Below are 15,384 nucleotides of genomic sequence, written 5' to 3'. Positions count from 1 at the left end.
ATGACTATCCACATTCCCATTATTATGGGATAACAGAGGCCATGAGGCCAAGTGTTATGTCTGAAAACACACACAAAGTGGCATGTTGGCAAAAGAATAGATGAACCCAGGCTGTCTGCTTCCACGTCTATTTGATATTACCATTCATCACAGCTTAGTGATACAGCCCCCAAATCTATTTCTGGTTTTGCAACAGCTCACAGCTGAGCCTTTAAGCAGGCAGCTCACAGACCACAGAGCCATCGGTTTTTTTCTTCTTCATCAAGTTCCTTCCTCTTGTGTGAGGGAGCCCCAGCAAGGCTCTGCTGCAGGAACACCCTTTGCAACACCAGGCATGCACACAACTGCTTCCTCAGCTTACTCGGTGAAAGGGAGGCTCTGTGCCAGCCTCAGAGCCAGGTTTTCATGCAGTTAGAGCCCTGCTACAGTCCCTATGGTGACACCAGATCCTGACACAGAGGAGGAAAGGGGCAGCTCCACACCAGCCCCAAGCTGCAGGTGCAAGCAGCCAGAGGCTCAAAGGGACTGCTGCAAAAGGGAGAAATGGCACGCACAGTCATTCCCCTCTCCAACAATTTTAGCTTAATCAACAGCGTTAGCAGCCAACAGCTGCAGTTTGGCTTCTAGGAAAATGTAGGCTTGAAGGCTTGAATCCCTTTCCTGCAGACAAAAGAGGGGTTCCAGGAGGGAGCCTGCTCTTTTAGCTGTCACCGATGACCCTGGTGGCTCCTAACACAGGTGTCCGGACTCCCTCTGCTGACTAAAGCTGAAACCACATGCCTGCTCCTGCACTGGACACGCAGTTCTCTGCTACACCCTGCGAACAAAACCAGAAAATTAAGGAAATTTCAATTACACTGTTAGACGTCAAGCAGCCAAAGAGCAGAAGAGTAAGAGCAGCAGGTGACTGCTCCTGAATCCTGTTATCACAGCCCGGTGCAAAGCACTCATTCCTCAGCACCCACATAAAATCATAATAAAGCTTCCCTCAATTAAAATTATGATGATCTAAATCCACTCATTAAAGTGTTTTTAGATGCTTATAGGAAAGAATTGTAATTGTATTTTATTGCATTTTATTTTTAATATTAGAGCCTCCTGATAGCAACTACCTTAAATTGGTCTTCCCAGCTTCTCTTTCATTGTGGTCTGTGACCTCCCTCACTTCTAGCAGAACGAACTGCTTAACCGCAGACTGAGAAGCATACTGCTTATAATTTTATGTGGCAGCATAAAAAAAAACATGGTCAGGTACTTTATGAAAATGTAAAGAGCAATGAGACGCCATAAATGAAAGCGTTCAGGTGGCAGAGCAGGCAGATGTCGTGCTGTATTTACCCAGTCTGTTTGGGTGAGCTGCCATTGCTCCACAGCAGCTGGAGATGCTAATGTGAGAGGAGGGCTGAGGACGTGGACTGGGAAATAAACCAGGGTATGGCAGTGTACAAATGCGTGACCTCAGCCATTATATGTGGGAAAAAGGTTTAAGCAGATCAGCACAGCCGTACCTTCCAGGGACAGTCTGCAGAAAAGCACAGGAACAGAGGGATGCTGTGGTGCTGCAAGAACAAGGACAAATAACCTGCACATCCTGACACCCTCATCTCCATTTTTTTTTTTCCACGTAGAGGTCAAGCACAGCAGCTCTGCAGGAACCCAGGCCCTTGTCAGTCAGGGAGCAGACATGCCAGGCTCAGCAAACACCCTGATGCAGTAATGCCGTATTTCATCAAGCACCAGTCCAGCCTCCCTTCTAACCAGCCCATCGTTATTTGCACTCCTGGTATTTCTCCCAGCTTCACTTTATGCTTTCAGCCTCAATGAACAAGAAAATTGTTGGTAGCATCAGAATTCATTCCCCTCTCTCCACGCTAGCAGTGTGAAAGGGGGAGAGGGAGAGCAGGGAGCAGCCTCAGAGGGGACTGCAGACTCCGCATTTCCCTGGCAGCAAGGCCATCTGTGCTACGTGACCTACTTGTGGCTGCCGAACAACAACAGCACGCTGCAATAGGAGGTGGCGGCTTTCACTGAGACTGCAGGGCTGCTGGGGATGGAGAGCAAACAGCCAAGGGAACTTTGCATTTCTCTTAACAGTGTCATTTAAAGTCTCAGCCCCTGGCATCGTAGACTTGCTGGGTAATGTATACCCATGTTAGCCCTACTAATAATAGTAAGACAAACTCACTGCTTTCTTTATTTATTTTTTAATTCAAAAGCAAAATCACTTTGAATAATATACATTTCTCCCCTCCCTCCCACAAACGTTGTCTATAAGATATATATATATTTATTTATTATTTATCTGTAACAAATATACAGTACTGATGCATATTTTTCACTAATGCTTGGTTGAAGCTAGTTTCTTCTCTTATTCGTTATTTCTATTGCCTTTGGGGTTTTACACCTCGTGTCCACCATCATCATTTCACCATGGGAGCTCTTTGCTGTCTTCAACTCTTGCCTTACTTTTGGTATCTCCAGCAGTTTCTGCTTCTTGTTCAAACTCAAAACAAAACTACCTTCAGTTTCACCAGCCATAGCATGCAAAACAGCAAAACAAATGCTTTCTGCATTTACCCAGCCCCCTGACAAAACCTCTTGCATTGGGCTTTCATTTCCCCATAGGGCTTAGAGTAGAAGCTCCTGACTGTAGCCAAGCTGAGAGGAGTCTCCACATGGTCTTTAAAGGACTCGTTCCATGTATCAAGCACCTGCAGCTGGGCCACCCTTGCTCCTGGGATAACCACAAGATCTCTACTTATTTCTCTCATGGTGATCTCCATTACTGATAGTAGATGCTGTCTGAACACATCGAAGAGCATTCCTCTTGCTAACTAAATCATTAGCAAAAAGCTGTTATCTGTACCATGTACTGATCACAGATACTTAGTAAGCTTTTTTTTTTTTTTTTTTAAATATACATATATATCTTTTGGGTGGGAAGGAAGTAGGTCAGAAGAAACTGCCTTAAATTCAGGGCCATCCTCCTTTCAGGATAATACAGTACATCCTCTGCGTGTATGTGTATTCAGGCACTGTTGGTAACACATCAAAAGAGCTCTGCCATGTCAGCACTGAATTTGGAACTCATTTTATCCTGGATGTCTCCTGTGATCTCAGACAGACAATATCGACAGTTCACAACTTGGGAGAGACAGTTTTTAAAGCTTTCAGCTCAGGTATTCCCATCCACCTGCCACACATCCTTCTTAATATCATCATGCCCTCAATAAATACTCGTGCCATGTCTGACAGACTACAGTGTCACTGATACATGAGGAGTTACTGCCTGCTCAGACGCTGCAGTGTTTTAGAGGACTGTGCTCCCCAGAAACACATATTGCAATTGGTTAGCAGAAATGTATCACAAAATCTGTCATCAGGCTCTCTGCAACAATTCTTATGAATTATCTTTCTAACAGCCCGTTGGGTGCTTATCAGCAGTAATCCTCCACATATAGCGAGAGAATTAATGCTGGCCAGGAAAATTGTATCTTATCTGGAGGCTGGTACTTCCTAAGAGCATAACAACTGTTTAACTTGGCAAGAAACCAAAGCATGACCAGCACGTTGTATTGACAGACTGCTATGACCAGCAGTGCTGTACGCAGCTGCGATATTTCACTGTCTCCTGTTGGCTTCTGCAGTAGGTTAAATCCAAAGACAGGAGTAACACAGTTGAGTTTGAGGTGTATTCATCCAGTATGTATAGAACAGTATGAATATTGGAATAAAAGCCAGCTGCCTTGTCCTTGTATGACATACGACATAATTATGTCTTTGCTTAGTTTTCTACTTTACCTCTAGTAGAGGTGAAGTTAATCCACAGTTAATTCAGACAGGCATGTAAAGGCTGCAGACCACCCACAAATTCACCTTTATGAAACACCACAAAACCACCAGGAGCAGCGTACAGCTATTAATAAAAAATATACAAAACAAGATTTAACCATTGACTATCCTGCCTACACAAAACCCAGATAGAAAGCTGCTCTTTGCGCAATGGAAACTTCACCCTCCGGAGTTTTGAAGCCTTGTGAGAAACCCAGCAGACTCCATCGCTGTCAGGCCACGGGCTGAACCCGTTCCAAAGGCTGAACGCTCACGTGCCAGCCTCACAACGCCAAGGGACAAGTGCTGACGATGACACCGGGATGCAAATGTTGCGGCCAGCGATAGGAAGTCCTCCCCGTTGAAGAGCATCACTGCTCATGCAGGGCTCCAAGCACGATGGGCTCCAGGCTCCTGCCTCATACCAGTGAGGCAAGGCTTACAGGGAGAGGCTGAGGGAGCTGGGAATGTTCAGCCTGGAGAAAAGGAGGCTCAGGGGCGACCTTATCGCTCTCTATAAGTACCTTAAAGGAGGCTGTAGTGAGGTGGGGGTTGGTCTGTTCTCCCATGTGCCTGGTGACAGGATGAGGGGGAATGGGCTGAAGTTGTGCCAGGGGAGGTTTAGGTTGGATCTTAGGAAGAACTTCTTTACCGAAAGGGTTGTGAGGCATTGGGATGGGCTGCCCAGGGATGGTTCAGTCACCATCCCTGCAGGTCTTTAAAAGACGTTTAGGTGTAGAGCTCAGAGATAGGGTTTAGTAGAGGACTGGTTAGGGTTAGGTCAGAGGTTGGACTGGGTGATCTCGGAGGTCTCTTCCAACCTAGACGATTCTGTGATTCAATCTTAAATTAGAAGCATTCCCAAGGGATTAGAGCCCAGACTGAGGGACAGACCCTGCGCTCACTGAGCCGAAACAAGCGTCATTGTGCTGAACATGAGCAGAGTACGGGATGTACGAAGGCCTCAGGAAGTGCTGGGATTTAGGACAAATACCTACCGCTACGTGAATTTGAACATTCACAGCACTGCACCTTATAATACGGTATTTTGTGGTGCATCTTTTATTGTTCTCATTTTATAGGGGGAAACAAACGTGGTTAGATGAAAAAGAAACAAAGGCTTATTCTCCTGAGGTGCAAATCCAGTAGCTTTTTTATTAAACAACTCAACATGTCCTTGAGGGGGGACACACAGCTTTGACACAACATGTCACAGAGGGGGGACACTCCAGAAGAGCCGAGGGCTCTGCCTGCCCCCATGGAGCCCCCAGCCCACCCCAGGCGCCCCCCGGAGCTCCCGGAGCCCCGCTGCCGGCCACTGAGCGCCCACCCCCGGGAGGCCGGGGCAGGATCCGCTCCGCCCTACGAGGCGGGCCCGCAGCGCGTTCCTCCCCTCAGGCAGGCGGCGGGAAGACGGGCTCGGGCCCGCTGCAGCCGCCACCGCCGCGATGGAGGCGGAGGAGGCGGAGAAGGCCGGGACCCAGGGCGAGAAGCGGGGACCCGCCGACGCCCCGGGGCCCGCTCCCGCCTCCGGCGGCCATTACGAGCTGCCCTGGTGAGGCCTGAGGGGGCCGCGGGGCGCGGGGCGGTGGGGAAAATGGAGCCGGGCGGTGGGCGGGAGGAAGGGGCCGAGCGGCGCGGCCATTGGTGGAGAGCGGGGCGCGGGGCGGGACTAGGCGTGCAGGAGCCAATGGGAAGAGGCGGGGGCGGGGCGAGCCGTGGGCGGGAAGAAAGGGGGCTCGCGCCGCGCTGTCGCCTCGCTTCACCTCAGGGGCGGCTGTGAGGGGGCTGGGGTCGGGGGGAGCCGTGCATGGGGCGAGCCCAGGGGATCCGGCCCCTGCCTCCCCTCGGCGGCTGGCTGCGAGGTGCTCACCGCGGGTGGGATGCGAGAAACCCCTGCTCAGCCCTGCGGGGCCCAGCCCGGGCGAGATCTGGCCCTTCAGGCGCAGGCGGTGCCTCCCCTGACAGCCCTGTCCTGTCAGGCTGAGGCGTGAAGGCGAACCCCAGGCGGTTGTGGTGTTTTCGTCCTTCTTACGCTGGTCAAAATAAAACAACTTGACGTTCAACGTGGTGTGAGCCTCCTTTTCCGGCAGTGTAAAGCTCTATGAAAGTTTGGCCATGTGTGTCTGAAGTGTTTTACTTCTACAGGGTGGAAAAATACAGACCCATGAAACTGTGTGAAATAGTTGGAAATGAAGACACGGTGAGCAGGTTGGAGGTGTGTAGCTGTTGCTTTATTTTTTGATGGGTTAGCTCAAAAAACCATTCTGCACAGAGCCACAGACCAGTGGAGCTCTAGTTGAGCATGTGGACAAAAAACTTTATGATTTACTTAAGAAATGACAAGTTTTTGGACATAATAGAGCAATGTCCTTAAGAAACAGGCCTTCTTGAACTGGGATGTTGCTTAAATTGGCCCAGTTATGATACAACTGTAAAAATGTGTACCTGTTATATTGTTTCAGTGAGTAAGTATAGTTCATATTACTACAGAAAGAAACAGAAACACCACTTTTTTTCTCTGGAAGAAAAATATTTTCCATGACAAATTAATTTGTAAAAGCAGCATTTGCTAGCAGAATGTTTATACTAGCAAATATATTTTTAAAGCAAATAGAAAGGAAAGGGTAAAGACCTGTGAGAATTAGTACTTTAACATTTTTCCATATTATTCTAGGAACTGACTTTTCAGTTCAGCTGAAAAACATAAAAGCAGCAATGTGTTTTTTTTTTTTTTTAAAAAAAAAAAAAAGAAAGAAACCAAGAGGGAAGAAAATAAATGCTAGCTCTGTTACTCATGATTAAAATAGAATAGAATTGGAAACTATTTCTTCCTACCATTTTCTTATATGTATATTTTTAATTATTCTTTCTTAGGTCTTTGCAAAAGAGGGGAATGTACCAAACATTATCATTGCTGTAAGTATTGCCGTGTGGTATCTCGCTGTTGTGGGTCCTGGCTTCTGAAATCTAGGCACAGCAGCCTCTCGGTATCTGTTTGCATCGTACCTGAGCGTACGGGTAACAATGATGTCGAATGTATGGTTACAGAGCAGTATTTTCAGCAGAATACACAAGAAGTAAACTACCTTCTGTTACTCAAGTACTGAAAACTAACTTGCCCCTCAGGTGCTAATTGAGCGTGTCTTACGCTTCTCCGCTGTTGCAGGCAAGATGCTGAAGACAACTTTTAGACCTATGTTCTCTCTGTGCTTCCTCCGTTGCAGCTGTTTCATGACTGGGGAGCATTGTAGAGCGTACAGCTTAGAAAATGGCATTAAACTTATAAGCAATTGTTGCATTTCTAGGGTCCCCCAGGAACAGGTAAAACCACCAGTATCCTCTGCTTGGCTCGTGCTCTGCTTGGTCCCGCGTTAAAGGATGCTGTTTTGGAGCTGAATGCCTCAAATGACAGGTGAGAGTGAACAAACCTGGTCAAACTTTTAACGAAGAAGCAAGTATCCATTTTTATTTTTAGTTGAACTCAGTTCTGCTTGATAGGTTTATTGTTTTAGTAGGGCCTCTAGTACTTATTTTAATGTAGTTTTTCCAACTCAAAGGCAATTTTTGGTGTCCAACTAGCAACATAGATATTATCACCTGATGGTTTATATCTAGATAGGTACTTTCACACACACACAAATATAAATGGAGTGCAGAATACATAACGGTACTGTCTTCTCAAATTTACTTTGAAGAGTTATGCTTCCTGCATTCATGAAGATCCTGATAAAAGGTGAATGAGTTGTTTATAATGAAACTCGTCAGTACTTAGGAGAAAAAGTGAAGTGATAGAAATTAAGAGTAAGGACAGTTGGGGTTAAAACTGTAGGATATGGGTATTAGGTATAGAGAGGACACTGACTCTTCTCTGAGGATCAGGCACTAAAGGCTGATTATATTTCCCAAGCTCTGTAGCTGACCCTGTCCTGACGTATTCTAGGGACGTTTTGGGGAGGGTTCAAGAGTACAGTGCTTTGTACCTGCCTTTTTAATTCTATAGTTCTATAACTGATAGTACAGCATTCATTTTCTACACTGAACAAAAAGTAAAATCCTTCACTTTTAAAAGTAATACTTCAGTGGGACTCAGTCTAGGAAGGTATCCGTGTTGTGCTAATATGGTGAAATCTGTCCAGATGTTTTTCTTAAACTGTCTTGATCTATGGCCAGGTTTATTGGTACGACTCTGTGAAGTACTGGCAAAGTAGCAGTGCAGACTTAAACAGTTCTGCCCTTGTTCGCTTATTAGTCCTACTGTTTGCCAAACATAAGTGCTTTTGTGGCAGTAAAGCTAATGACAGAAGCTGTTAAATTGCTTTTTTCAAAACCTCCAAAAAGGAGGGGGATTGGTGTTTAAATCCGACTCTGCTTGGCCGTCTGGCTACCAGCACAGCTTCACAACAATTACACTGGCACAGCTGATGGAACGGAAACAAACAGCACAGGAATGGGGAGCACAGGAGCCCTTCAGCCACTGTGTCTGCCGAATAAAATCCATTGTGTAATTTCACCCAACTGATCATAAGTGACTTGAATTATTGTTCCAGAGGCATTGACGTTGTGAGAAACAAAATCAAAATGTTTGCCCAGCAAAAGGTCACGCTTCCAAAAGGCCGGCATAAAATAATCATCCTTGATGAAGCAGACAGGTACGTTGTGTTTTTTTTTTTTTTATTTCAGCTACCGTGTGAAATCTTTTTTATCTGTTCTCTGTCTGCAGAGTTGCTGTCTTGGACAGTATTAGATGTTTCTATCAGGCTATCAAAACAATTTAGGAGGAAACAAATGGGTACTGAACAGTGCTTTTAGAAGATTCCTCACACCACGTAGAGATCATTGTTTCAAAGTTGATGCTGAATATTGGGTTGAAACACTTTAGGATTTAGCTTGATGTAATCTTAGCATCTTCCAGTTTACTGGCTGATGGAAATGGGACATTCTCCTCTACCTGCATGTAATTAAAAGTATTTTTCAGAGTATTAATGATTTAATTTTGTGTGTTAATTTTATGGAGGCCTCAGCGGTTATCTGTGTTGTAGGGTGATCTGTTCACATGCCTAGCAAAAGCTGCCTAGCTTACCAAGCCAGAATACCAAGTAATTTACAAGGCACTGTCTAATATCAGTAAGTCTGAAGCTTGTCTAAAAATAATTATTAGGTTGCTGCTATAAGTCAGTGAAGGATAAAATCTGTCCTAACTCCTTTTCTCTTTCAGCATGACAGATGGAGCACAGCAAGCATTGAGAAGAACAATGGAAATTTATTCCAAAACAACACGCTTTGCACTCGCATGCAATGCCTCTGACAAAATCATAGGTAAGGTGCTGTTAGTCCCTGGGTGTTTTAGTTAAACTCTCCCCATACTGCTGAGTACTTTCAAAGCAGTTTTCAGAAATACCTTGAGCCTGCTCATTGCAAGAAGCCCTGGTACTTCTGAAAACTCAAACCATCTGAACATCCAGCTAATAAAAGAAGAGCGTGTTTGCGTAGCCAGTGAACCTTCTGAACAGCTGTTTTTAATGGATAGCGCTGTGCATGACTGCAGAAGCAGATTTCTTTGGGCTTAATCTCCATCCAGCTCTGCTACAGTTTATGATATTGGTGTATTGTTAACTGGATGTTGAACCCCTTTTATTGTCTTGCTTTCTGAAACACAATCAGAAGTCAGAAAGAGCTGGCCTGTAGGCTAACACACTGTAGAGCTTTAGACTACCCTTGTTTAGCAATAGTTCAAATGCTAATTACGCATCTCTGTCCTCAGAACCTATTCAATCTCGGTGCGCAGTGCTGCGGTACACCAAGCTGACGGATTCGCAAATCCTTGCGAGGCTACTGAAAATTGTTGAGAAAGAGGATGTGCCATATACAGATGATGGGTTGGAAGCCATTATCTTCACAGCCCAAGGAGATATGAGACAGGTAGAAGGGGGAAGGCAATGAAACAAAGGCTTCTGCTTAAAGCAAAAAAGTTTGAATTGCTGCTCTCAAGGATGTAACTTTGGAGAGATAAGGAAAAGGGGATGTGATCCGTGGCACAAGAGTAACTAAACTGCTTGTTTTTGCAAGGTTTTAAAGTGGATATGCTCCTTAAAAGCAAATTGCTGGAAATCAGATTCTGAATTTCTGGGAGAAAATAATGTCTGCATGCATTTACAGTTTATTCTGTTGCCTAACTGAAAACTTCATTTTTGGTGTAATTTCCCCAAAAACGTATTTCCTCCTGAGGAGAGGAGCCAGAAGCACTTCCAAAAATGACTGAAGTCTTTGTTTTTCTTTTTGCAGGCATTAAACAACTTACAGTCCACATATTCTGGGTTTGGCTTTATAAACAGTGAAAATGTCTTTAAGGTTAGTAATGCTGTAAAACAGTAAAGCTGGAAGTCTAACACTGCCTAACTACGTGAGACCTTCCTTCAGGTATATGAGACTTTGAAAGTCTTTACCTGTTTGCAGACCATGCTATGTATGTAGCAGGTATTAGTCAAAAGAAGTGTGTGTACCTTTTGAAAAGGCAGAGTGCTTCAGTCCCGAACAGCTCATCTGAGGCTTTCTGACTTCCCAGCTCTCTCAAAGCACACGGATCACCTGACTGCTGGGAAATTTCACAGTGATAACTTGAATCTTACTTGTGTTCTCATGTAGTGCTATTGAGTGCACTGTGGTAAGATAGCTACATGTATGTTATCAGAGAAGTCATATTACTTCCAATGTAATCAATCTAATTTGGATTGTAAGATGTGTCTGATTCAGTATTTCAGCTGTACAGAAACTTGGTGAAAATACTTGGGGCTTTAATATGGGATGTTCTAGTATTTTAAAGTGTAATATTTCTCTTTGATACAGGTATGTGACGAGCCTCATCCTCTGCTTGTGAAAGAAATGATACAGCACTGCATAAATGCAAATATTGATGAAGCATACAAGGTTGGCTTTCGTGGGTTTTGTCTCTGCAGACACCTTTTATTTAAAGAACGCCTGCTCTGAAGAATTCGGTGTACATTGCTCTTTAGAATAAGGGCAAAACCATGTATATGAATTAATAAATTAAGTCCCGTTTTTATCCAGCAGTTTGTTCAGATGAATAATCCATCAAGCCAAAAAAAAAAAAGTGGGGGGGGAGAACAAATAGTTTTGAAATTACTTGCTAAACAGAATTGCTGGATAAGTAGTACATTTATTTTCACTAGCTGTATACAGCTGTCCCAAAACCAAATGTACTTCACTCACCTGCTAGGTTTTGCAGATAAACAAGGGATTATTCTTTCCTGCACAGATTCTTGCTCACCTGTGGAGACTTGGATACTCTCCAGAAGATGTGATTGGTAACATCTTCCGCGTGTGCAAAACCTTTCAAATGCCCGAATATCTGAAACTGGAATTTATCAAGGTCAGTGTTTCAGCGATGGATTAATAACAAATATAATGCTGCCTGAACTTACTATTTCTATCAAAGCCTCTAAAAGCTCCTTAAGAACTTTCTTGAAGAGCATACTAGATTCTAGTCCAATGGATAGTAAAATATTAAATGATTTTAACAGCCAGTTGACAAACGTTGAACTGGTATAATGGAATCACTCTTAAGACTTAAAACCTGTCCTCAGATACAAGCACCGTGCTCCTTACACGAAAAAAAAAAAGGGGAAGCACAGGCTTCCATTACAAAAATAAATAAATAAAAATTGATCTAATTGGTCTACATGGGAACGTAATAGTCTTGCCAAAAAATGTTTTTTTTATCTTAACGTGACTCTGAAGATAGTTTCTTAGCAGTAAGGGATATGTTCTATTTAGAGGAGTGTTATTAGTCACACCATACAGACTGTGGGAAAAAAACAGAAGGCTTGACAACGTTTTCCTCATCAGGAAATTGGCTACACGCACATGAAAATAGCAGAAGGTGTGAACTCGCTTTTGCAAATGGCCGGACTGTTGGCCAGGCTGTGTCAGAAGACGGCAGCCCCTGCAGCAAGTTAGATACCCGATGGAGCTGAAACCCCTCTTCTGGAAGGTGAAGACATGCAAGGTCGGCAGCTGCGTGTATGTCATGAATTCTGTCCCCCTGGTTTTGCTAAATCCCAGAAAAATAACCAGGTTCTATTGTAAAATAACTTGTATTTTTTTTTTATTTGATCAATAAAGCTTTGAAATCTTTAACCCAAGAACTTCTGCCTGTTGTGTAATTGAGGTAGAAAGGACTGTGGCAGGCCAGAAAGGAGAAGCAATAAGGTCTCTCTAGTACTCAGCAAAAATGCTCGTGGGTAATGATAACAAGACCTAACAGCAGGAGAGACAAAATATCAATCCCCTTGTTAGTGATTACACCTTATGGTTGATCAAGAGTGGTGGTCTCACCGAGACCAAGAAAAAACTTTTGCACAGACAGAGCCGTGACTGAGTTACAATTGAGGCATGCTGTGGAGGTGCCATTTCTGGGTGCTCTTCACGTGCTGGGGTAAGGAAGGTGTTTCCACCAAACATGTACGGGAGAAATATACATTTCTTGATGATGCCAGCTATTTATTTTGGACACTCCACCTGTAATCTTTAAAAAAAAAGTACACCAAGTTCTGGGACGCTCTGCATTTGTGTTCTCTGTTTTCGCTTGTCCAGGTTAGGTAATATTTTACAGTAATTTCAACATACCAAAAAACTACAGCATCATGATTTCCTCTCTGCTAAGATTTGGAAACCACCCCACAAGTGCAGAGGAGCAATAAAGTGTGAAATGCAGAAACAAATATAAATTAAGTTTGACCACCTCCATATCAGGTGTCAGATATATTTCTGTAAGCAGAGCTCTTAACGAAGCATGTTGTTACAGCAGTCAAACAAAACATGGTAGGAGTACAAGCTACTGGTGCCTGCTCTTCTCCCTGCCCCTTGTGTTGAAGATACCACCCCCAGCAGCCAGTTGCCCAAACCACATTGTTTCAGCACCAAATCCACCTCTGCAGGCAGCTTCAGTCTAAGGACCGGCCCCAGCACTGGTTACACCCTCCTTTTCTCCAACTCAGCCACAGGGGTGAGGAGTTTCAGCAGCAAGGGCTGGCAGCATTGTAAGTTGTGCCATCAGAGCTCTGCAGCCCCTCTGACAGAGCTTTAAGACAACCCTTTTTTTAACTCAAAAGTGCAGGAAAGCAAGATAATCGACAGCTAAAGCACAGGCATGTTTGAGGTTGCTCCTGAATGGAATAAAGGAAGCAGTTCTTGGAACAATGGGCACAATACTCAAAGTACCTTCTTCTTTCACTAGATTTTAGCCCGACTGGGGTGAGTTTGGTTCTGAGTTACTGAATTGTTAACACTAGCACAAACACTGCTAAATATATAACAATGCACTAAGATGATTAAGCCACTGAGTCCTTTACAGACACATCATCGCTTTTGTTTGCCAAAGCTTAAATAAGACACGTTATTTAAACACTAGACTGATTTTCCCTCATCTGTACATCACAGCCAGCCTGCTCTGCCTTCTCCTAGTTAAATATGTTCACTGCCGAATAGAAAGAAGACATGTTACAGTGGCAGCTTCATAAAATAACAAATGTTGTATTAGTAGGATTCATGAGGCTGCTCCTTGCCCCAGCAGACGCACCTACCTGCGTGTTGTGTGGTTTGCTCTGTCGGTGCCAGTGAAAGTGAGAAACTTGGAGGATCACAGGTCCTGATCCTACCTGCTAAGTGCTTTTCTTTGTGACAATACTCAGCAGCTGCTTTTCATCTCCAATTTGGAGCTGATTCGCTCCTGAGCTAATCCTCTGCAGCACTGGGAGGATTTCCTTTTGCTCACCTTTCCCTGTAAGAGGAGTAGCAGCAGTCTGAGAGGCCAGCAGTGCAGCCTGTTCTCACGTATTTAGCTGCTCACCACCTCTTGAGTGCAGAGCTGCTGCTCCCAGTAGCTAGCAAAGGCTCCCCGGTCCATTTGCGATAGCTGTACCAGCAGTGCCAAAACTGCATTTAATGTGTCTTCTGCATTGAAAACAGGAAGCACGTTGCTCACTTGGCTGCCTACCTAACGTGAGGAAAAAGAGCTGTATGTACCCACGGGAGATGTCGATTCTCCTTGAATTATTGTCAAGCAACGCAGGAGCCAACAGTTTTGGTTTAGCACCAGAAATAATCCTTGTGCACCTAAAAAAGAGTCCTGAAAGGACAGCAGGTCAGTGAACACGCATGTACGTCCTCACAAAAAACCCGAAGTCTTTCAGAACAAGACTCGAAGCGTTGATGAAACTTACTGTAAGAGTCCCTGGACATCTTCCAGCATAATGAGATCACTGCCTGAAAAGTACTTCAGGAGCTTTACAGAGCTAAGGAAGGATTTACCCCTCTCTGCAGCTGGCTGTTCTGGAGAGCTGAAGGAGGGCAATTTGCTCAGTCCCAGTAAGGCGAGGGAACAGGCTGCACATCTAGCTACTGCTTACGCACTGCAGCTTTCAGAGTCTGGCAGTGAAGGAACCTCATGCCAGGAGAATGCAACTGGTCTGAGCTGCCTCCCTGCTTAGCGAGGAGAGCAGTGAACCCTGTGTTTTAGCGTTTTGGCTCACCTAACAGCTAGAACTTTCTGGGAGTCCTTTAACTGGATCTGTTGCTGCCTGCCAAAGGATCTTTTACTGCTGAGAAACGGGTCTTAAGTGCTTAATGTCTCCCTCTGGTTGTGAGATGAACCACAAATAGGTGCAACATCACTGAAAGTGGAGCTCGCACTTTCCCTCCAGCAGATCTTGCAAAATCTTATCTGTAGCACTTCATGAAAAGTGGGAGCTTCTTCAGGTGCTGAATTAGTCACCAAGGACGGCAGCTTCGTGGCCCAGCATGGGCCAGATGCTCTGTGTCAGCAGCAAGGGGCTCTCCTCACCTTCTTGCCTGTCTGCAAGGCTGTGCAGAGCCAGCACAGGCTGTGGCTGTCACCGTGTCTGCTCCAGGCGCTCTGGGATGCCAGCACATTCCTCCTCTCTGTGGTCAGTGTCCCCCACTCACACAAACTTTTTGCAGGGCATTTAAACGTCAGAAAACAAGAGGGCACGAGCAGAAGCTGAACTGGGGGGGGGTAAGTAGGGCTGATAGCTCTGCCTGGGGAAGCTCCTGAAGTGCGCTATTTTCTCTGCTGGAAAAGTCCTGCGGGAGCAGGAGTAAATGCACTTGTAGGAGGTAGAAGTAAAGCTTCCAAGCCAAACACCAAACCACCTGCTATTTCAGCTACACGAGCGGTGGCCCCCACGCTCTCAGCAATTCTGCTAAAAATACAGCCGAGACATTTGCAGCAGGAAGCACCTGACATCCCCTTCTCCTACTCCAGGGCTCACTCGCCCTTAGCTCCTCTTCTCATTCTTACCAGTCCTGGAGACGAGTGCTGTGGGCCTCTTCCCTTCTTGAAGCATGCTTTTCCAAACCAATTTTGAGGAACGAGGCTTTGTGGAGCTCTGTTTTCTCCCAGCAGGATCCTGCACACCATTCGGTGTCATTTCTACACGTGCTCCCATCTCAGCCTGTCTCACTCGATCACAAAGACAACGCACACATCATAGCAAACCGTAATAAAACGCCAGA

The 15,384-nt window shown here is 45.0% G+C and overlaps 1 protein-coding gene across 1 annotated transcript; it reads left to right on the top strand.

Annotated features, from left to right (window-relative positions):
* The first annotated feature begins 5,194 nt into the window (after positions 1-5,194).
* On the top strand, positions 5,195-11,988 carry RFC2 (replication factor C subunit 2). The gene is made up of 11 exons (XM_068655988.1): positions 5,195-5,386; positions 5,980-6,049; positions 6,709-6,750; positions 7,140-7,246; positions 8,382-8,483; positions 9,050-9,150; positions 9,596-9,753; positions 10,117-10,182; positions 10,678-10,758; positions 11,108-11,221; positions 11,698-11,988. Exons 1-11 carry the CDS (start codon positions 5,280-5,282, stop codon positions 11,806-11,808), a joined length of 1,059 nt encoding a protein of 352 aa, XP_068512089.1. The 5' UTR covers positions 5,195-5,279; the 3' UTR covers positions 11,809-11,988.
* Positions 11,989-15,384: the final 3,396 nt, after the last annotated feature.

This window comes from Anas acuta, chromosome 19 (genome assembly GCF_963932015.1).
Source record: "Anas acuta chromosome 19, bAnaAcu1.1, whole genome shotgun sequence".
Classification (NCBI taxonomy): domain Eukaryota; kingdom Metazoa; phylum Chordata; class Aves; order Anseriformes; family Anatidae; genus Anas; species Anas acuta.
Note: the sequence above shows the minus strand (reverse complement) of the source record. Positions and strands in the feature narration are given on the sequence as shown.